At 39.7% G+C, this 24,101-nt stretch overlaps 1 protein-coding gene across 1 annotated transcript in view; it reads left to right on the top strand.

Annotated features, from left to right (window-relative positions):
- EPG5 (ectopic P-granules 5 autophagy tethering factor) overlaps nt 1-24,101 on the top strand; it is a 582,198-nt gene that overhangs the window by 112,109 nt on the left and 445,988 nt on the right. The window contains exon 9 of the mRNA XM_078674745.1: nt 20,428-20,578. Within this exon, the coding sequence (XP_078530871.1) occupies nt 20,428-20,578 (151 nt within the window). The remainder of the gene's footprint in view (nt 1-20,427; nt 20,579-24,101) is intronic.

Here is a 24,101-nt window from a genome sequence, read left to right as displayed (position 1 = left end):
TTGAATTGTTGATGAGACGATCTCATGTGCTGTATTTATTGCATGTTTGATATTGTTGTATTCATATCAAAAGCTTTGAAAAGAAACATCCACAGCATCAATAAAATCCTGAGCTGAATATCGCCCGATGCATTTCAGGCCATTACAGACCTTCGTCAGGGGACATACTATGCAGCAAAACGTGTCGCCATTAAAAGTTTTTGTTGAACTTTTAAACACGTATATTTATATATATATATATATATATATTACCTACTGGCGGTCGCCAGTAGGTATATATAGTTAGGATTTTTTCCCTATGGGATTTTTGAAAATTCTATGTCTAATAACTTTGGCGTTTGTGGACGGAATTGGCTGAAATTTTCTGGAAAATGGAACATTTTGTTTCTGAGCAGCCCTTGGAAATTTGGGGGGGTTTCGTCAAGGGGGGGCAGAGAAAAAAGGGGGGTCCCAAAACGTGTTTTCAACATTGAGTTTTCCATAGGGCGGTTGGCCTCACTTTTAGCCCGAACGGCTGAATGGATTTGCATGAAACTTGGCAAAATTGTAGGGACTGGTAGCCCGATGTGCCTTTTCTATGTCTCAATATATGTGCTCCAGTGGATTTTGAGAAATTAACGTTTAAAAAAAGATATATATCTGTAAGCGCGCTCCGGGCAGCGCTCCGGTCCGCGGACCTTAAGCGTACCGGAACTTCGCGTAGCTAAGCTGATTGGCTCTCCGGTGTCTGTCAACATTCTAAACAGTCCGGAGCGGCCGCCATCTTGTCTCTCGGTAGGATTGAGAGACAAGAGGAGGCCAAAACAAAAGCGAAAATGACCATAAGGGGGCATACTAGATCCTCCCTGACCCCCTAGGTTTAATGTGGAGGTTTTAAAAGGGCCCCGCGGGGCAAAAAAAACAAAAACATTTTTTTGTTTTTTTTTGCGTGGGGAGCGCCCGGTCCGCGAACCGGGAAGCGTTCTGGGCAGCGTACTGCAATGAAAAATGAATGATAGACTTTTCAAATGCTGTATGTTAATTGATTGTTGTTTTTGTTGATTATTTTTATTTTTTTTTATTTTTTAAGCATTTTTTTTATTGTGATTGTGTTTCATAATTTATTAAACTTTCTAACATTTCATTGTCAGAAATTTCATAATTATCATGGAATATACATTGTAGTCTCTGAGGGTGTAAAATGTCCTCATTTGCAAGGAGGTTATCTACTGCTTGTACACATTGCAGTAGTTCATTGTCCCAAGTTTCATCGAAAAATTCAATGTCAATTTGATCAATTGTATCAATCAATTCTTGGCTGCTCTCTTGCAGGTCCATTTCAAAAGAAACTTGGTTTTCGCCTTCCATTTTGCCTGAAATTTGGATTAAAAAAATATATATTAGTAGAGATAGGGCAATGTTGGGAATAATTTTAAATAGGCATTTTTTATCAGTGAATTTATCTTTGGGCAGTGTATAGTATCAGAGTGGAAGTAGGAATATAAAAAAGTGTATGTGATTTAACGTAAGTAAATTCATAATTATACAAGAGAAGCCTAACTCCATCCATAACTATAACAGAGAAGTCTCTCTAAATCTATAACTACTACAGAGGGATAGTATATATCTATCAGAAAAAGTTTACCATATTAACTTATAGTGCACAATACACTTCAGTTTTAAAAATAAATACTTACCTTTAGAAAGAAGTTGAAGGAATTAGTGAAAATACTATTGAAATGTACAGCAAGAAGTAGTAGTCAAAATGGCTGTGTTTTCTTCTCTTCCTTTATATATATTCAGGTACATAACCAATGAAATGTCAGGTAAAAAAAGTAGAAAATGAAAGTAACATTTTCATTGGTTTTCAATTCCAACACTTCAGATGTGTTTTGTGAAGTAATTTACCTCAGGGTATTTAGAGAGGTCTACAGGCTAAATGACTAAATGGAATTCCAATCAAATTTGTGAAAATGGTAGGGATTGGTATGTAGTGTGAGCTAATCTATATTTGGTGAAATTGTCTCCAGTGGCTTTTCTGTGAACTACTTTCCCACCTTTTTTGATGGTGCGCTTCCCAGGGAGCGACCCGGTACGCGTACCGTTGAGCGCCCCGGTTCGCGAACCTTAAGCGTTCCGGGAGTCCACCATTTTGTGTTTCGGTCGAATTAAGATACAAGATGGAGGGCAAATAATGTTCAGAATGGGTAGAAGGGGGCACGGTAGAGTTATCTTGACCCCCTAGGTTTTCTGAGGGTGGCTGAGGAGGCTTATATGTGCGAAAATTATTATTTTTTTTTTAAATTTCGCGAGGTTAGCTCCCGGTTCGCGTACCGGGTAGCGCCCCAGGGAGCGTACTTTGTTGGAAATTAGTGAAAAATGTTAGAGTAAAATAATAATTGTGAGTGATCAGATGTAGGGTAGCTCTGAGAAGAGCTTTTGGGTTTATGGTACATTTAGGTACTTATAAGTAGGTACCAATGCACATTCTTAAATTCAGAGTGAAAACTCTGTTGCCCTCATCTGAGAAGTGAACTCCATCTCCTCTGTAGATATCTTGCATGTAGTAACGCAAGTTGTTGTTGTACAGGGAGCCCATTCCATGGTCTCTCATGTAAGCTGAAACAGATTTGTTTACATGCTTCCTCGACTTCTCAATTTGTGGACAAAATTGGTTTGACCACCTCCATTTCTGTCTTTGGCATATATTTGAATATACCAAGGCAGTCTGAGGAAAAAGTGCCATTAATTGCTCAAAGGTGTCCTTTAAAAGCATTTCCAGACCTACACCAGTCAAAGTGCCCAAGTCATTACCTCCACAGTGCACAATTAACAGGTCAGGTTTGGGCAAATGCATAAAGGTTTTCACCAATGGTATCAATTGGTGACATTTTAATCCTCTGTGGCCAAACCACTTAATTTCCACATCTTGTAAATTGAGGTTAGGTAATTTCCTGTTTTCAACGTACCTTTGAGCCCAGTGAATATAACTATGTCCAACAATCCAGACAGAAAACATGGTGAGAGAAGGTTCTCCTGCAGTCAGATGAAGTGTGGCAATGAAATGGCAGTTGAAAAAATGAGAGTTTAAAATGAAAAAAACTGTGGAGTTTCTGTGTTCATGAAGCAGTAACAGTGATTGGTGGATTTTGATTGCTGAAAACAGAAAGTTAGGGTGCACGGATGTGTTCTTTGAAAGATGTATTTTGAATGGTCAATAAAAAATCATTAAATGAAAGAATGCACTGGATATGCAGGTGCACTGAGAGTTCAGAGTTCAATTGCAACAAAGTTGTGTGAACTTGCAAACACCAGAAGTCTTCCAAGAGGTGGTTGCCATGCAGAAAAGGCAGAAAGGGCAGAGGGGGGAAGGGTTTTCATTTGAAAAAAAGTGAGGGAAGAGTTTTGATTGGGTGACATGAGAGATATGTGTGAAGAATTACAGCATTTCTGTGCTTTTGATAGCTGCAGACTCTGGAGTGCATACCTTTTGCTCTGCTGAAGACAAATTGGTGTGTTTCTGAGACTGTTTTCAAACTCAAAGTATTTGCTAAGGTGAGAAAATATTTCTTTAATTTAGATAGAGAATAGTGTGCTTTTAGGAGAAAATTATGAATTATGTGGCGCAAATTGCTTGTAAATATGCTCCCACATGTGCATGGAAAATTTAGATTTTGAATGTTTGTGTTACCTAGCCATGTTAAAAGTGATACAAACATGCTGCAAAGGCAATCAAAAAACGCTTTTATGTGTCTTAAGGACATTTTAAGTAATTTTCCCATGTGCAGTGTTTTGAAATTATGATTTGAAAATCGTTTTTGGGGAAAAGGAATTGTTTTTAAATTTATGACGAGGACATAATGGTGTATGCTTCTTTATACGGCAATTGACTGTCCCTGATGTTATTTTTCCCATTTTAATGTAAGACCTTTCTCTGTGGCGCAAGTTGCTTGTAAATATGCTCCGACCTGTGCATGGGAAATTTAGATTTTAAATGTTTGTGTTACATAGCCATGTTAAAAGTGACCCAACCATGCTGGAAAGGCAATAAAAAAACACTTTCATGTGTCTTAAGGACATTTTAAGTAATTTCCCTGTGGGCAGTGTTTTCAAATTATGAATTGAAAATCGTTTTTGAGGTAAAGGAATGTTGTTAAAATTTATGTGTGCCATATGTCCACAAATTTCGTTTTCAGGGGTGCAGCAGGGTGTTCTTGAGACACCCCTGCACCTTTGGAAAAATTCCTAATTTGCGATGAGCTAATTGCTAATCGCAAATTGCACCTTCATTCTTATGGGCCTCCTGCTCCATGGAAATGAATGGGTAATTTGCAATTAGCAATTTGCTCATCGCAAATTAGGAATGGTAAAGAATTGCTATTTATTCCTTAAAATTCGCTATTTTGGAAATGCAAAATAGTTATATGATACATATGGCGGTTGATGTCTAACAAGATAAGAAGCTTAGGGATACATTTATGATGACTGGCGCAATGAAGTGGACATCACTTACTTCATTGGTAGAGCTTTACATGTATTATGTCCTCTGTATTCTTCATCAAGCGTAACTTTAATCTGCAATCCTGAGTAGGCCTCACCTTAAACAAACCTCTGGATAGGCCACACCTTATCGTCATCCTGAATTAATCATTTAAAATGCTAGGGACAGATTTATGATAGGTGTATGCCTCTTTTGCGCCACTTACAAAACACTGTCCACGGGGAAATGACTTAAAATGTCCTTAAGACACATGAATGTGTTTTTTTAAAGCGTTTGCAATTTTTTGGGTTGACTTTTAACATGGCTATGTGACTCAAACAGTCAAAATCTAAATTCACCATGCACAGGTGGGAGCATATTTACAAGGAATGTGCTCCATGGGGAAAGGTCTTATAATGTAACATGGGAAAAATGACATCAGAGACACTGAAATGCCTTATAGAGAAGCATACACCATTATGTCCTTGTCATAAATTTGCAAACCATTACTTTTCCCCAAAAACGATTTTCAAATCATAATTTGAAAACACTGCACATGTGGAAATTACTTAAAATGTCCTTAATTCAAAATTTGCTATTCCTTATTTTGCGATTGCACTGAAGGATTTGCAAATTTTGCGATTCCTTAAATGCAATGTATCAAACAAAAAATATGTAAAAAATGATATTAAGGATTTGGAAACTACCACCAACTTCTAGTTTGTGGTAATTTGCGAATTCTTTTCAAAAAGCATTTTTTTCCAAAAAACAAAAGGTGCCATATGACGCCTATACATGTCCTTAGGGCATGTATGTGTGCCATATGCCCCCAAATTTCTTTTTCAGGGGTGTAGCAGGGTGTTCTTGAGATACCCCTGCACGCTTGAAAAAATTCCTATTTTGTGATGAGCTAATTGCTAATCGCAAATTGCAACCTTCATTCCTATGAGCCTCCTAGCCCATGGAAGTGAATGGGTAACTTGCAATTAGCAATTTGCTCATTGCAAATTAGGAATGGTAAAGAATTGCTATTTATTCCTTAAAATTTGCTATTTAGGAAATGCAAAATAGTTTGATGGTACATATGGTGGTTCATCTGTAACAAGATAAGAAGCTTAGGGATACATTTATGATGACTGGCGCAATAAAGTGGACATTACTTACTTCATTGGTAGGCCTTTACATGTATTATCTCCTCTGTATTCTTCATCAAGCGTAACTTTAATCTGCAATCCTGAGTAGGCCTCACCTTAAACAAACCTTTGGATAGGCCACACCTTATTGTCATCCTGGATTAATCATTTAAAATGCTAGGGACAGATTTATGATAGGTGTATGCCTCTTTTGTGCCACTGTGCGTCACTTTTATGATGCAGCGGCGGTGCTAATTTGCAATTAGCAATTTGCTCATTGCAAATTAGGAATGGTAAAGAATTGCTATTTATTCCTTAAAATTTGCTATTTAGGAAATGCAAAATAGTTTGATGGTACATATGGTGGTTCATCTGTAACAAGATAAGAAGATTAGGGATACATTTATGATGACTGGCGCAATAAAGTGCACATTACTTACTTCATTGGTAGGCCTTTACATGTATTATCTCCTCTGTATTCTTCATCAAGCGTAACTTTAATCTGCAATCCTGAGTAGGCCTCACCTTAAACAAACCTCTGGATAGGCCACACCTTATCGTCATCCTGGATTAATCTTTTAAAATGCTAGGGACAGATTTATGATAGGTGTATGCCTCTTTTGTGCCACTGTGCGTCACTTTTATGATGCAGCGGCGGTGCAAAAGATTTGCTATGAGGCGACAACATTACAAATTGATGCATTTAGGCAGATATGTCATGGTGTAAAAAAAACGTACCACATGAAACCGATGCAGCAGTGATGCAAAAGATGCACCATGTCGCAAGACAGGCCTCACTTGGGGCCATATGTATTAAGCTAATTAGCATTCGCAAAGATCAAAATTCTACGAATTTCGGCCTTTGCAAATGTTAATTAGACAAATGGTATGTATCAAACAAGTTTGATGCAAAATAAGGAGTAGCAAAATTTGGTATTCCTTATTTTGCAATTGCACTGAAGGATTTGCAAATTTTGTGACTACTTAAATGCAATGTATCAAACAAAAAATATGTAAAAAATGACATTAAGGATTTGGAAACTATTGTGGTAAATTGGTGGTAATTTGTGAATTCTTTTCAAAAAGCTTTTTTTCAAAAAAACAAAAGGTGCCATATGACGCCAACACATGCCCTTAGGGCATGTATGTGTGCCATATGCCCCCAAATTTCTTTTTCAGGGGTGCAGCAGGGTGTTCTTGAGACACCCCTGCACCCTTGGAAAAATTCCTAATTTGTGATGAGCAAATTGCTAATCGCAAATTAAACCTTCATTCCTATGAGCCTCCTAGCCTATGGAAATGAATGGGTAACTTGAAATTAGCAATTTGCTCATTGCAAATTAGGAATGGTAAAGAATTGCTATTTATTCCTTAAAATTCGCTATTTAGGAAATGCAAAATAGTTTCATGCTACATATGGCGGTTCATCTGTAACAAGATAAGAAGCTTAGGGATAGATTTATGATGACTGGTGCATCACCAGGGATGTGTCAGTCATCCTGCGCCGCTGTTCCGCCACCCATGGTGTGCTGCATTTAGAATACGGGGCATCATGGGGCAAAAATGGCACAGATGCGTGACGTATCTGTGCTGTAAAGGTAGTGATTGCTGGAGTTGTATCGCAAGTGCGATGCAGCTCAAGCAAGGCTCAGGGGTGCCCCATCTCCACAATGTTGCGTCAAGACCTATGCCTGCTTAAAGCAGTCGCAGGGTTTTGACGAAGCTTTCTCCTATCTGATTGTAAATACGGCACACCATGGGTGGCAGATTAGTGGTGCACGTTAACTGGTGCATGCCTGGGGATGTGCCATTTAACATAAATCTGCCCCTTTACATTTAAGTATGTGCAGGACACACAGAGTCGGTGAGGCTTATCCAAGGTTAAGAAGAGATGAGTCCTGTTCACTGAAAATTTAGACATAGTCTTCACCTGCTCAGCATTGCTGGACATGGCTAAATAATAGCTGCAAAATATTACTCTTGTTAAACAATTTTACTATTATAATCTCTGAGATTTGTCTCTTACTCTGCAACATCTCATTGTTGTTATCTTTCTTTAAAGATAAAGACAACCTCAACATGAGCGACAATCTGCAATCAGTTGATTTTGACCTCATCATTGAACTTGTAATTGAAACATCAGTGGATGTTGATCCCTTGGATGATTTAAATCCTGAGGATGAAGAAGAGCGTGATGAGGATGCAGATTTGTCCGAATTATATGACATAGGATGGGAAGCTGACCTGCTTGAGCCTATGGAAATATAAACATTTATTTTTAAAATTTATAGTTAATAAAAAGTAAAAAGGTAAACCGTTTAATTTAAAAATAAAGACACCTTCAAAAGCAGGTTATGTGTAGTGTCTTCAATAAAATATTAAAATATGCTCATAAAATTAGATCAGATTCACATATAAAATAGCACAGGTAACATAAATATAAATGTCATTTCTTTTCTGCTATTTCTGTATTGTAAATTTGCAAGGACTAAAAAATCTTCTATTTAAAATGTCAAGTAGTGTGTTAAGTTTTTGATCACTGTTATTGTTTTACTGTTTGGTAATAATGGTTAATAACATTTTTTATTATATTTTACCACAGATTCAACTGCAGATCATTTCAAGATTTCACCATGCCAACAATAGAAAGACAGAGAAAGGCTGCAAAACGTCAAAGACAGCAGGTGAAAGAAAATAAGCAGCAGTCCTCTAACAAAAAGATTTGTCAAGTCACGAAGAAAGCACCGGGTAAGAGCACAAAATATTTCATAAGAAATATGTGTAGTAAAAAAAATATTACTACAGAAAATGTTTCAGTCCATAAAACGAGAAGGAATTCAAATGGAAAGGAAAGGCCAATTAAAAATGTTACTGCTAGACCAAGAGATAACTCTGTGCATGATAGTAGAAGGAAACAACAGTTTAGGGAGATTCGTAAACGAATGTTCCGCAACAGGATAATTGGCAATTTGTTAAAAAATATTAAGAAAGGTCAACAGAAACTGGTTTTTTATAAGAGAAAAAAAAAGTTGAGAAAGTTATTGATCAGGCATTTGAAATTAAACGTAAGTTATTTATTTTGATAATCAATAGAATTAGGAAGCTAAACAAGGCAATTTATGATTTCAAAAGAAATAGTAGATGGAAGAGAATAGTTAATCGTAGTAATTTTTGTGAAGTTTTTTCTGGAGAATGGATGCATAGTTCAAGCTGTGAGGCATTTTTTAATGAGGAGAGTTATTTCCAGGATAATGATTTGGTGCATGCAGTTGACACCAGTGGTCGTGCTTATGAAGTGAAAGATGGTTGTCCAGTTGAAAAAGAAAAACTTGTGACAACAGAGGCAGAAGAGGTGTTAGGTAATGAGGTTTTAGGAAGATGTGCTAAGGGTCCTGTGTAAACCTGGAAGTGTAGTAGTATTTGCAGTGTGCGACAGGATTCCATCAATTTGCTTTGTGATTTTGTACGGTCATTTAATAAGAAAAGTTTGAAGCAGAAAATAAGGTTGTTGCAAGAATTAGATCCTTGCAGAGTAAGAGAAGTGACAGGTTTGCATGGTCATTCACTGGCTTGTCTTTCCAGGAGAGTATGCCAGAGTGTTTTTCATCATTTCAGGATGCTAGCAGTGCATCATAATAAAGTGAGGAAATTAGTTAGAATGTTGTATTATGCTAAGAGTCCAGCAATTATGCTTAAACAATTATGCGCTGCTCTTTTGCATGGTTCTGAAATAGATGTGAAGAATATATGTGAAGAAATTGAGTTTTGTTACTTTGGAAGTAAAGAGGAGAATGTTGAAATTGAGCAAGAAGAAGAGGGTCATGTGGAAGATAGTGTACAGGTTTCCAGTACAGATAATTTCCAGAGGGAAATTGCGACGTTTGAGGTGAAATCAAGTGAGAGGCCTAATTTCACTTGTGTGTGTTGTCGACGCACTTATTATAAGAATCAGACTAAGTTAGTGGATTTATATGCAAAAAGTGAAAGGGAAAATAATAGTGAATGGAAGGATTTCGCAACATACTTGATGGTAGAAAATTGTTTTGATTTGGGATTGGATCAACGTGTGTGTACTTATTGTTGTTGCAAATTAAATCAAAACCAGATGCCTGCTAGAGCAGTTCATAATAATCTGGAATTGGTTGAGATTCCTTCTGAATTGAAGGATTTAAATACTTATGAATCTATTTTGATTCAAAGTATCCATCCCTTTCAGGCTATTGTAAGAATGGAGCCAAAGACAGGGAAATTGCCTCCATCAGATTTACAGAGAGGATTAAAGGGAAGAGTTGTTTATTTGCCTCTAGATTTGAAGAAAAACATTAACACAATTGGAGTAGAAAAAGTGGAAGAGGAACCTCTGGTTATCTTAGTTAATGGGGTTCCGACAAAGAATAAGAAAATATGGCAAGATTTAGTAGATGTTAGGAAAGTTAAAAAGGCAACATTGTATTTGAAAAAAAATAATAAATACTATAAGAATGTATATGTTGCAGAAGAGGAAGTAAGTGAGGAAGAGGATAGCGATTTGTGTGCTGGTCAAATTGAGAAAGTAGAACCCTCTACTAGTGAAGAAATATATGAACATTATAGTGTTCATCCTTTGCATTCCAAGGAAGTCATGGGGAATGCTATTGAGTTGTTTCAAATGAAACAAGCCAAAGGGAGTCCCATTAGTGTTTGGGAGGAAAGTTTGGAAGCTCGGTGTTTCCCACAGCTTTTTCCAACAGGTCAGGGAGGAAGATATGATGAGCGACCTCATCAAATTCCTGCTTCTGAATACCGGACTTTGCGATTGTATGCAGGAGATGCTAGGTTTCGACAATGCATTCCCTATTTGTTTCATCTCCTGTTTGAAAGCGATCTGTCTGGACTGTCATATGCAGTGAACCACATCTTGAAAAGTGGTATACACATGCAAAACATCTCGGCAAGTGACTTTATGGATAAAGTCAATGTCCAAGACAGTATTTTGGATTCTCACCTGATTAATCTCATGGCGTGTCAGCGTGGTACTAATGAGTACTGGTACCGTCGTCATGGTGATTTAAAATGTATGCTGAGGAACTTAGGTACTCCCACATGGTTCCTCACTCTGAGCTGTGCCGAGTATGGCTGGGAAGACTTACTTGAATTTCTACGAGAGGCAAATGCTAACGTAGATAACATCGAATTCAAGACACCCGGAGAACTGTGCTCTTTGGATCCAGTCAATGTATGTAGGTACTTCAATCATAGATTTGAAGCTATGATGTCTTTCATCATGAATAAGAAGAATCCACCTCTTGGAGAGGTGTTGGATTTCTTCTGGAGAAAGGAGTACCAAGCAAGAGGTGCTCCTCATATACATATGTTGCTGTGGATCAAGGATGCACCTAAATTTGGAACGGATCCAGAAGACTCAGTGATGAGTTTCATCCAACAGTATTCTACGTGTGCTGTTCCAAACGCAAAGGAGAAGAAAAGCCTAAGAGAAAAAGTTCTGCGTTTCCAAAGCCATCGATGTGGAAAGTACTGCCGTCGTAAATTCCGAAACAAGGACAAGTTCTACACCAAATGTCGTTTCGGTTTTCCACGACCGGTGATTTCTAAAGGAAGAGTAAACAGTTTGATGTCTTCGCTGCGACATAATGTCATGAAGAAATCACCTAAAAACACATACAATTTGAAGAGGAACGAAGAGTCCAAGTACATCAACGACTACAACCCGGTGATTTTGTCCATGTGGAATGCTAACATGGATATACAGTTTGTGGCTGATAACTGTATGGCTGTGGCTCGGTATGTGACGTCTTACATCACCAAAAAAGAGAAGACAGAATTGAAGGATATGTGGGAGGAAATTTCCCATGAAAAGAGCCTCAGCAAGAAGTTGTACAGTTTCAGTCTGAAGATGTTGTCGCATCGAGAAATTGGAGCTTACGAATGCTCTGACCGGTTGTCTTCAGCAAGTCTCTATGCCAAGTCCAGGAGTATCGTTTGGGCGAGTCTTGGTCTTGCTGCAACGCGTAATCGAGTTCTCAAACCTGTGCGGGAAATTGAGTATTTGGCGGAAAAGGAGCCAAACAGTACCGACATTTTGAAGACCAACATGTTGGATACATATTATCCAAATAGAAGCAGTCACCTCGACAATGTTTGTCTGTATGAGGTTCTTCAAAATTACATATTCAAGAGGAACATCAAAGAAGATACTGAGAAAGGAGTGTATGCTGTAATAGGAAGTGAGGGATGTCTGGTCAAGCAAAGAAAATGCCACTTGGTAAACCATCGAAAATTGAGTGGCGAATCTCCTGAAAAAAAGGAGTTTTTCTATTTAGCACTTTTGCAACTTTTCAAGCCTTGGCGTGCAGAAGAGGAACTGCTTGGAGATTTCCTCTGTTACGAAGACTCTTTCAATGCCGCCAAGGAGACCATAGAATGTCCTGCTTTTCCCAAATATGTAGAAATGTTGAATGCGGAAATTGAGCAGGAAGCAACGATTGCAGCCGAGATTGCCAGAGACAGTTCTCAGGACAGTCAGAGTTCTGCTTCATTGAGTCAGGATCCACTAGGAGGACCTGTTATCGAAAATGAAGCTGCCACTGCCATGAATGAAGTGGAAAGAGCCATGGCACATGCTCAGGAGGATGCGGTTAACTTAGAAGAGTTGGAAAGACAACTCAACGTTGAGCAGAGGAAAATATATGACGAAGTTACCATGCAAATTGATCATGGATTAAGTCATGACAAGAAAGAATGCTCATGTACGTCGTTGAAGCCTGTCCGACTGTACGTGAGTGGAGAAGCGGGAACTGGAAAAAGTTTCCTCATTAAAGCAATTTCATGCTATTTGCAGGAAAGGACAGAGTCATCGCTGTCTTGTGTTGTCACCGCTCCAACTGGACTGGCAGCACATAACATTAAAGGGATTACTTTACATCGTTTACTGATGCTGCCAGTGGAGCATGACAACAAATTACAATATCACAAGCTATCTGGAGATGCTTGTTTTGAAGTTTCAAGAATCTTGAGGAAAATGAAACTTCTTATCATTGACGAAGTAAGCATGGTTTCCAATGTCATGCTTGCCTTTGTGCATTTGAGGATGCAAGAAGTTCTCAAAACAGAGTATGATGTGTTATTTGGTGGCAAACACATCATTGTTTTCGGAGATCTTCTGCAGCTGACACCAGTGAAAGGGCAACCTGTGTTCAAAATGCTCACGCATGAAGATACCAGGAAGTGCCTAGGCAGCATTGGCAACGTCAATATATGGTTAAACTTCAATTATGCTGAACTGCATGAAAATATGCGTCAGGCGAAGGATGAAGTTTACAAGACTATTCTACAAGATGTTAGAATTGGAAAAGTGACCGAGCATGGGAAAGAAGCTTTACATGCACGATTACTGTCAAATTTATATCCAGAACAAGATGTTGTGCCTGAGAATATTTTTCAGAAAATTACTGATAAGAAATCTGGAATATGTTTGATGCCAACTCTTGCAGAATGTGCCAAATTCAACAACAAAATGTTGCATTTAGAAAAGCAAGAGATTGTGAAACTGGAAGCTATTGACAGAGTAGAGCATATGGGATCAACAATTATTTTGTCTGAGAATCTGAAAACAAAATTGGATTCATTAGAGAAGAGTATATCTAAAACTGCAGGTTTTGAAAAGACTCTGAATGTGTGCTTGAACTGCCGTATAATTTTAAGAAGGAATTTACATGTTGAAAGAGGTCTGGTAAATGGATCAATGGGTAATGTTGTTGATTTTGTAAAATACAGAAATAGAGATGGAATTGAATTTTTTAAAATTAAATTTGATGGCATTGAGGAAGTACAGCTAATTGGTCGTTGCTCTGCTAGATTTTTGCTTGTAAAAGACTTATATGTTCGCCGTAAGCAGTTTCCTGTTTGCTTGGCATATGCGGTGACAATCCATAAATCGCAAGGTTTAAGTGTAGACTGTGCATTGGTGAATATTGGCAGTTCTGTGTTCAAGGAGGGTATGGCATACGTGGCATTGTCACGAGTTAGAACTTTATCGGGATTGTACTTGATTGAGTGTGATGTCACAAACATTTGTGCGGATCTAGATTGTGTTAAGGAATACAATAGGTTAAGAAGAGAGTATGCGTCACATTTGCCTCAGTATCCTTTGTTTGAGAAACGTGTGGTAGGCCGGAAACGAACAAATGTGACCAATACTGGGGAGGTTGTAGCAAAAAGACGAAAAGTCGATGAACCTAAAATTACAAGCAGAAACAAAAAGGATTCTGTTGAAGATGTTGTTGGTTTTCAATTTGAAAACAGTTCTGGTGTCAACTGCTATGCTAATGTAGTGGTTAATGTTTTGTTTTCTCTAGAAAATGTAAAAGAAGAGATTGTGGTCAATTCTGATCAAAGATTTTGCAGTTTGTTAAATTCTGTGTTAGAGAAATGTAGCACTGATAGAAGAAACATAGAAAGTGTGTCTGAAATTCGAAATCTGTTAGACAGATGTTCAGGCCAAACACAATTCTCTCAAAATATTCAGCAAGATTGTCAGGAGTTTTTAATGTATATGCTTGATGTATTGCATGCTGAAGGTGTAGATGTAGATCAGCTGTTTGGGCTTTCTTATCAATGGCAGCATGACTGCGAGAACTGTATGGTATCAAGTACTACTAGTGTAGACTCAGAAAGATTTATATATTTAACTTTGCCAGACAGTAAATCAGTCTCCTTTAATAAGCTAGTAAAAGCAGCTGATCACAACATGGAGTGTAGCCAATGTAAATCTGAAATGATGTCAACATTATTTATACGAACATATGGCCAGTATGTCATTTTAATGTTCCAACGATGTAGGCCTGATGGAACAAAATTGACAACTTTAATTAAAAATTTTGTAGCTTCGCAGTTGTCAATATCAGGAAGGACTTTTGTAACTGCAGCAATTATATATCATGACGGCCCTTCAATAACATCAAGACATTACACAGCTTATTTAAAGTCTAGAAATGGCTGGTCATTCTGCAACGATTCTGTTTTAATTTTCACAAAAAAATTGCCGTATGACCTTAAAAACTCTTACCTGGTGTTTTTAAAACCAAAATTTTAGGGAAATAATCTTGGGATGTGCTCTGTGGAATTTCAAGAGGTTCTAATGGCTCCTACACGATTTGGCCTTGAGGATAAGTGTAGTACAGAGACATAACTTTTTACCATAACACTGGACGTCATGGAGAAATACATGCACTTTGAATGAGTTCTGAAAAACTATTTCTTTTTATAAGCTAATTGAAGCAGCCAATCAAAACATAGAGTAGAGGGAATGTAAGTCTGCAACGCTGTCTACTGTTTTACATTGCTTTGTGATTGAAAGTGATGTAGAGAATTAAATAATTGTAGTAGTCATAGAGGTAGTGTAAGTCTGCTTCATAGTAAGCAGTATCAGTGTCATAGGAAATGTAGAACATGACTGAGCAAGAAGGGGAAGATATTACTATTCCAGGATTGTGAAAATGATCTTCAACATTTTAATTCTGAAAGTTGCGGAAATGCCAAATGACGGGATTGGCTTACAAGAAATCCAAGAGTTATAAATGGCTCTGACCAGATTTGGCCTTGTGGAAACTTGTGGTAGAGAGCAAGAAGTCATTTATTGGATGTAACGTGTTTTTAAAAACGATGGAGATTTTCTTTCAGAAACTGGCGGGCTGAAAGTAATAACAGCACAAAAGAGTGTAAGCTGTTCATAGGACATCCTTGGACGTCATGGAAAGTAAGTTAACTTTAAGGAGTTCTGAATTTTGATTTCTTATGTTGTATGGGTTTTTTAAACACAATCATTTTGATTGTGTTTTTTTTTCCCCGCTGTTATATGATGAATACCTTCAAGTCACTGTTTTTAGTGAATTTTGATACATTCTGAGAACAGCAAAAATAAACCATTTAACATGTATAATTAATTCTGTACTGTTTGCATTTATGATGTATATGTAGAACTGTGTAGGAGGCATGGAGAAGGTGAGGCTTCTGTAAGTGTCAAAGTTGTTGCATGCAGTGCTGCACGTCTGCTTATTCTTTCATATGCTGGACTACATCTGCACAATGAGATACCTAAGCAAAGGAAACACAAGTGATGTGATTGTGAAATGAGCAAAATAAATTGCACGTATTTCATTTACATCACCTGTGTTTCCTATCATTACGAATCACATTGTGCAGATCAAGTTTAGGTCTGTCCAGGGAAACATAGGAGGTTTGGACTTTGTTCAAGAGTGCAGTGGACATGACTCACTTCATTGGTAGACCTTCACATGTATTATCTCCTCTGTACTCTTCAACAAGTGTAAATCTCATCTGCAACCCTGAGTAGGCCTCACCTCAACCAAACCTCTGGATAGTAGACATCTTATTGGCATCCTGAAGCAATTATTTAAAATGTTAGTGTCTTGCGACACTTTTCTGAAACAACAGCAATGCAAAAGATGCACCATGTTTTAAGATAGGCCTCACTTCATCTGCATCAAGATACTGTTAGTTTAAAATGTATATCTTTAGGACTGTGTAGGGGGCCTGGAGAAGCAGAAGCTTCTGTAAGTGTCAAAGTTGTTGAAAAACTGTTTGTCCTTCAATCTTTTCCCTTGTCTTTTCTAATTTTTAAATACATGTTTTAATATTTTTCAAATGTTTGTTCTCTCTTTCACAGATTGAAAGTATAAAAACAAAAAGTGAGTAATTTAACGACAATTATAAGGTAAATGTTTTGTATTCTTTTCGTTACATTTCTATCACATTCACCTACTATTAGTTCCACAGCTTCATTTCTTTAACCCTCAGTTTCCTGCCTTTGCTACTTTCCTCATTCCTTTCTCTATTACCTACTTACTCAACTCCTTCCACTCTTTTCCTCAGTCCCTCTCTTCTCATAGTTCCTCACTCTTGTTCACTCACTCCGTCTCTATTACTCTTAGTGTCTTTGACTGATCACTCTATCACTACTTGTTCATAATGCTTTCTCTGTGTAGTTGAAGCACACTAAGGGGAATATTATGAACACAGCCAATAAAATTATTGCTCTTTTTATTGGCAGAAAACTGGTGCAAAAGTGGTTTTAGCGGCAGTTTTCTGCCACAAAAGCAGCTTTAGCGACACATTTCTGCCAATAAAAGCTGCAAAACTTTTATTGCCTATGTTGATGATATGGCTCTATGTTACTTACATTTCTTTGCTGTTTCAATTAATCTTTTTCTGTTATTTTTTGTTTTCTGTTTTCTATTTTTTCTCTCTGTTATTCCTCATGTTTTAATCTTATTTTGAACATTCACTCACATTCTCCAAGAAACTCTTCTTTGTTAATGTTATACTCTCTTTTTTTTTCTTTCACTTCGTTATCTATTTTGTTTTTCACAATTATACCCTCTTCTGTCTTTTCTTCGGTAAATAGATCTATTAAACAGCATCTCTTCTTTACTCCCTATAGCTGTCTTTCTTTTAACATCACTCTCTGTTTACTTTCCTTATACTTACACTTTTAAAAAAAAAAAATGTTTTTTGGTTAGCTCCCGGTCCGCGTACCGGGAAGCTAACCCGGGAGCGAACCAAAAGAAATAGAGCTTGCCAGAGTGCTAAACATTCTAGCAATTTTTTTTGAAAGGGAAGGTAGTTCTGAAAAGAACTTTTTTTTTTGTTGTTTTATATTTTTTTTTATTTTTTGAACATTTTTTGTTTTTTTGTATTTTTTGAACGATTTTATATTTTTTTTGTTTTTTTTTTGGGGGGGGGAAACAACAAAAAACAGGCGTTGAAAAGGGCTCAACAGGAGCAAAAAAAAATTACTGGGGGCGGTTAGGGCAATCATGGTGTTCATACGCCAGGTTGAGTGCATTGATGCTCATGTTGCCACAAGCTAATAATGCACGACAGTGCATACATAAGTGAATCATGTGCCCAAAATTTTCTTGAATATTTGGCACAGTTTCCCGTGCCTCTTCTGGTGTTAGAGAAATCGGTATTGTTGGTCTGGCCACAGGAGTTGGTCTTGGATTGTCAAGCATATCCCTTATTTCCGCCCGGCTGTAATTTAGTGGATGCTTCCTTGTCATGTGCCTGTGCATTGTGTGATTTCCATAGCTATATTTTTTGTCCGTCCCTCTGGACAATTGTTCTTTGCATATGCGGCAGGTGACATACCTCGCATTGACTTTTTTTTGGCCACGAGGGATCGAATAAAACTGCCAGATGAAACTGGCTTTCTTTCTGGAAACCCGGGGCACCTCTTCTAAGAACTGTGGTTCTTCTCCCTCCTCATCCATTTCTTCATCTTCCTCCTCAGTGTTGGTAATGACCTGGGGAGGTGGTCCTCTCTTCCCATGAGGAGGTGGAGGTGGTGGTGGGGGTCCACCAGCTGAAGCTACCAATGAAGCCATTTTCCAACAAGCAAAATAGGTCTTCCTCTCACAATGATGAAAGTCAGAGTGAGGAAAGAAGGAGGGGTTTTCATCATTTGGGAAAAACAATACTTCTCAACCAATGAAAAGTGTTATTTTTAGGTCACCTGACCTAGCCTTACATCATTATGAAACCAAAAGTGAAATGAACCAATGAAAAGTTTTATTAACAAGTCACATGACCTCTCACGCTCATGTTACGCGCTGCGGAACGCGCCCCGGTTAGCTTCCGGGTCGCTAAGCTTCGCGCCCCGGTCCGCGCCCCGGGACACTTCCGGGTGCGCTAACGCGGTACGTCACAAGACGCATTACGCGGCAACGCGATACGTCGCGTTTTCGCGAAGCGCCGCGGATCGCTTCCGGGGAGCTGCGTTTCGCGCCTCGGTCCGCGCCCCGGGGCACTTCCGGGTGCGCTAACGCAGTACGTCATAAGACGCATTACGCGGCAACGCGATACCGTCACTATGTTGATTTTTTACCGGTTCGCGGACCGGGTCGCGGCATCAAATTGAGCTAACGGGAAGCTTCCCGGTCAACGGACCGGGAGCGAAACAAAAAAAATATTTAAAAAAAATTATTAATAAACATATAAAATATATTTTTGGATTTAAATAAGAATACATTTTACAGCTATAGATATTTGCTATTAAAAAACCATTGAAATTCACTGAAAAAACCATAGGTTATAAACCATATATAGTTAGGAATTAGCATTTACAAAACCTTGAAAATTCACTGAAAAAACCATAGGTTATACACCATATATAGTTAGGAATTAGCATTTAAAAAACCTTATTTTACTCACACAAAACCATTGAAATTCCATATATAGTTAGTTGCACTAACTATATATCGCGCACCCGCAATCCACTGCTGATGATGTCACATATTACATCATTCATGACATGGTCAGTGACATCACTGATGACATCACTGATGACATCTCAAATGACATCACTGATGACTCCACTGATGACATCTCATTTGACATCAATGACCACATCACTGATGATATCATTCATGTGACAATACAATGCATCTCCTCACATTTTAATATAACCTCTGTTTCACCCAGTGTTAAATACAGAGTATAATTTTTGAAACCATTGACACACCAATACTAGTTACTACATATGTACTCACTGATTCCTACGTCTACACACACATTCACTCATTCACCCATACAATCATTCATACATACAATCACTCATCTTTACAACACTATCATATGCACTCATACACCTATACAGACACTCACACTCTGCCACTCATCCATGGAGTTACTCACACACCTAGTCAGTCCTGTAAAGAATCAATCACACTTCCATTTTCTTGTCTATACAGTTAAACATAGAGCACCTTACATTTTCAAACATATACTAACACATACTTACCTTGTTATACAATCATTGATATAAGTACACATTGATCTGCACAGAGTCACACACCTCCCAGCCAGCCACACACACACTCAGTCTCCCATACAAATACTTGGACAATCAATCAATAACCCATATAGTTACTCATATAGCTACTGATCAACACATGCAGCAGTTTACAGAACAACAGACATAATGATGCACAAATTAAGACAGTTTAGTCACTAACCCATGCACTCAGTGAGATACATTTAATCACTCACTCATACAGTCAGTCATGCACCTACTAAATCCTTCATCCAGACACTTATACATCCACTCATTCTTCAATATGTAAGACATATTTAAACTTTACAGAAACATAAAATCACTGGATGTTGTTATCAGTGATGTCATCAGTGATGTCATTTGAGATGTCATCAGTGATGTCATCAGTGATGTCACTGACCATGTCATGAATGATGTAATATGTGACATCATCAGCAGTGGATTGCGGGTGCGCGATATATAGTTAGTGCAACTAACTATATATGGAATTTCAATGGTTTTGTGTGAGTAAAATAAGGTTTTTTAAATGCTAATTCCTAACTATATATGGTGTATAACCTATGGTTTTTTCAGTGAATATATATATATATTATAGTCCAATATAGAGTCATTCTATGCAAATCACATTCACTCCTGATTACATGTTTACTAAGTTAATATATGTAAAATGGAAATCTGTGACTGTGTACTTTTTATGTATGGGAAAACTGTGGAAGTGTGTTCTGATTAGTACTGTTTCTTAACATATATGCCCACACACTGTTCCACTGCCTTCTGGTTTCTGCCAGAATGTCTCCGCTGGCTCCAAGGCACCTTGTGTAAAGTGCCTCATGTTTAGAGGCTTTTACTAAAATTAAATGTTCCATGAAAAGTGTGCTATTACTTGCTCACTTTTACTGACTGGTGGTGTAAATTTCAATGTTGGCACAGTCTTGACATTTTCCATACATTAATTAACGTTTTTTATTTGTTTGCATTTTAAGGCAGCTATACGCCTGAAAAAACTACAGCACAGGAGATGATGAAGATTTTTGCATTTGTTAATTCCTTACTGGAGCTCCTTGCTGTTGGGCTGGAAACTTTTAACAGAGCACGCTACAGGCAGTTTGTGAAACGAATTGGCCGGATAATCAGGTAAACGAAATAGGTTACTGTTATAAGCGAGCAACATGGAAATAGTTAATTATGGCTGCCCCTCTAGTCTTTTGTGGCATTTTCTTTTGACATTATGGAAACAACTGGAAGCAGAAAAATGATATAGCTATTACAGAGAAATATATAGTTTGCTTCCTACTTAACTATAAAACTCATTTTAATTTTCTCTCACATTTTCGACATTCCTGAAATCATTACACTTGGTGCACCATTCAAATCCTGCTTATTTAGAAACGATGTAACTTTTGGTTGAAAATGGAAAAAGATAAAGTACCTTCTGTTATGTCATGTTAATATATTTTTTTGAAGCGCTTGATTGCTTGAGGGTGCCTTGGCGCTAGCTTTGATACTGGAGAGGAGATGTGTGAGAGGGGCAGCAAACAGCTAGCATGTCCTGAAAAACCAAGTTTTTAAGAGCTTCCTGAAGGGATTAGCTGTGCTCTTAATATGAAGTGGTAGGGAATTCCAGGTTGCGCTCATTCCCAAAAAGAAGCTCTTGCCTCCACAGGTGGAGCGTTTTCAATTAGGGGACAACAATGTTTTTTTTTTTTTTTTTTTTTTTGTTTTTGAAGACCTTTATTGTTATTACAGAGGTAAACCACAGCTTTGTGCCTACAACCCCTTCTGGCAGGCCGGCAGCGACAGTGTACAGATCAATCACATACCCCGGCTCTGGGCTCGGTGCCAATTTCGTACACAGCATGTCGCCTACAACCCACTTGGGCCGGCCGCGTTAACTGTCATACAAAGCTGTAGAATGAAGAGTATTACCGCAAGCATACTGTCCGTTAATTGCAGTTCGTATTTCCTTGAGGTCTAGTTTTTACATTTTGTCGCACTGTAAACATTAACAACAACTCGGTACAGAACGAAGAGGGTCATTCCTATTCATCTGTGATTTCCCCAGTGTGGGTGTTGGACGGTCAGGGTCTCCGGATTCCAAGTCCTGTGTGTTGTGACTCCGAGTGGTGGAGTGTATGTATGTATGGAGCACCTCTTAGTGTACGGTCAGGCATGTGCTTCCCACTAGGGGAGGGGGGGGGCTATGTGTATAGACTATGCCAGTCTCCTGGCGTGGGGGCGTTGTTCGTCCCTGAAATGCCGAATCATGTGCAATGCGCGAGGGTATGGAGGAGGGGGGGGGTGGAGGGGGGAGGTGGAGAGGAAGGAGGGCGAGGGGAGGGGGGGGTGGGAGGGAGGAGATTAGCTGGGCCAAGCAGCACAGGTAGTAGGCCACCACTTCTACTCTCGTGCGCACCGGGAGCGATCCAAGTGCCACCTCACCCCTCCCCCCCGGCGGCTCTAGTAATCGCGCGTAGAGGAGCATTGCAGGCAATAAATCCCAGCCGGATGTGTCCCAGCAGGCGGGTGTCAGGCGCGCTCCATCACGTCCTCACAACTGGAAGTCACTACCAGCTTCAGCAGCAGATTGGGCGCGGAGCAGGTAGGCAGTGAGCGGGCCCCATAGATCCTTGGGACGCGATTTATGTGGAAGTAATTCAGCGTAACTGTGCAGCTGGTCTTGCCAGGTTGACATTGTCGCCAACCATAGTTTGAATTTGGGGGCACGGCCCCGGCCCCATCTGCACGCCACTTGGCGTTTTGCAAGGAGGAAGCCCATTGCAGTGAACTTCCGGAATCTGTTATTCGATGCGGTGGGGAGCCCCAACAACGCAACCCTGGGACAGGCTTCTAATTCTATCCCTACCATTGTGGACATGGCCTCCGTCACCTGCGTCCAATACAGCGCGACTGCCGGGCATGACCACGCTAAGTGCATAAAGTCCGCTCCTGCCTGTCCGCATCTGGCGCAGCGGTCATCTTCTCGAAGACCAAATCGGTACAGTTTGGCAGGAGTGTAATATAGGCGGTGGAGGAATTTATAGTGGATCAGTCTGAGGCGTGCATTTCCCGTCACCGAAACTGTATGGGAGCAGCTGTCCTCCCATTGTTCATCTGAAAGGGGAGGGTCTAAGTCCTCGCCCCAGTCACTTCTCGCACGCAGTGCCGGGGGAGCGGAAGATGCATATGTGTGGTTGTATAGCATGGAAACGACGTGTTTTGGGGTGTCCTGCTGTAGCAGTGCATGCAGGGGCGCAAAGGTCTCCGGCTCATCAGGGAACTGCGGTGTTACAGATTTGATATTCTGTCGGAGCCGCGTGTATAGGAATGTGTCCATAACAGAAGGAGTGTGCTCCCCGAAAAATTGAGCCTTCGTGCGAAACTTGCCATTCACGTATAAGTCTCCCCATTTGTAAAGGGCTAGTTTGGAGAGTAGTTTACGGCCTATTTCCTCTCGGGCAATGCTCACTCTAGGGTCAAATGCCAGAATCATCGTTGGGGAATACATAAGGGTCACTCCCATACGCTCTGCGATTCTACGCCAGGCGCGTACCGTACAATCTACCGTGGTTGGGTCCCGGTCCGTTACCCTTACCTCCTTATAAAGGTACCCCGACGGTTTTTCTGGTCGCATATATCCGTCTTCCACAGCGAGGTGCGCCATGAACGGCGGGGGATGAAGCCAGTAGGAAGCAAAGTGGCCCTGTGCGCAGTCATAGTACAATCGGAAGTTCGGCACCTCAAATCCACCCAGGTGGTAAGGTAACATTAGCGTCGTCAGTTTTAGCCGAGCCTGTTTCCCCCCCCCATATAAGTCGGGAGAGTTGGGACTCCAACGCCTTAAAGAAATGTGGACCAGGACTATAGGGAATATTAGTGAAGAGGTACAGCAGCTTAGGGAGTATGACCATTTTGATCATGGAAACGCGCCCCGCCATGGACAGCGGAAGATGAATCCATTTCGTGACGCTGTCCGTTAATTTGTCAAGGACCGTACCATAGTTCGCTCTGAACAGAGCATCACGGTTTCTGGTCACGACGATTCCCAAGTACTTTATCTCGTCTCGTGCCCATACTAGCGGGTAGTCAAGGGGGAACTGGGGAGTGTTATCAGTGAGGGGGAACAGGGCTGATTTGGACCAGTTGATTTGTACCCCCGCTATCGCTCCAAATTTGGTAACCTCACGCAGTAGGGGATTGAGATTGTCTCGCGGTTTATGAACGTATAAAGTCATGTCGTCCGCGTATAATGAGACGAGCAGTTGACGTTCTGGGTATATCAGGGACCTGTGGTTATGGTGCTGGCGGAGTTTGGCTGCCAGGGGTTCGATTGCTATCGCAAATAACACTGGAGATAACGGGCATCCCTGTCGGGTTCCTCTATGTATCTCGAAGGGTGCGGATCGAGACCCGTTTAGGAGTACCGAAGCCCGAGGTTTGGTGTACAAAAGTTTTATCCAATCCAAAAAGCTGAATGGAGTACCCATCCGCTCCAGCAACTCCAAGGGAGTCGAATGCTTTGGTAGCATCTAAGAATATTGCAGCTGCTTCACATTTGGGGTCAATATCTTGCATGACCGCCTGCAGGGTACGAAGATTGTGCGAAGATTGTGCGAAGTCGCACGATTCGGGACGAACCCCGCCTGATCAGGGAGGACCA

This window comes from Lissotriton helveticus, chromosome 2_1, assembly GCF_964261635.1.
Source record: "Lissotriton helveticus chromosome 2_1, aLisHel1.1, whole genome shotgun sequence".
NCBI classification, from domain to species: Eukaryota; Metazoa; Chordata; class Amphibia; order Caudata; family Salamandridae; genus Lissotriton; species Lissotriton helveticus.
Note: the sequence above shows the minus strand (reverse complement) of the source record. Positions and strands in the feature narration are given on the sequence as shown.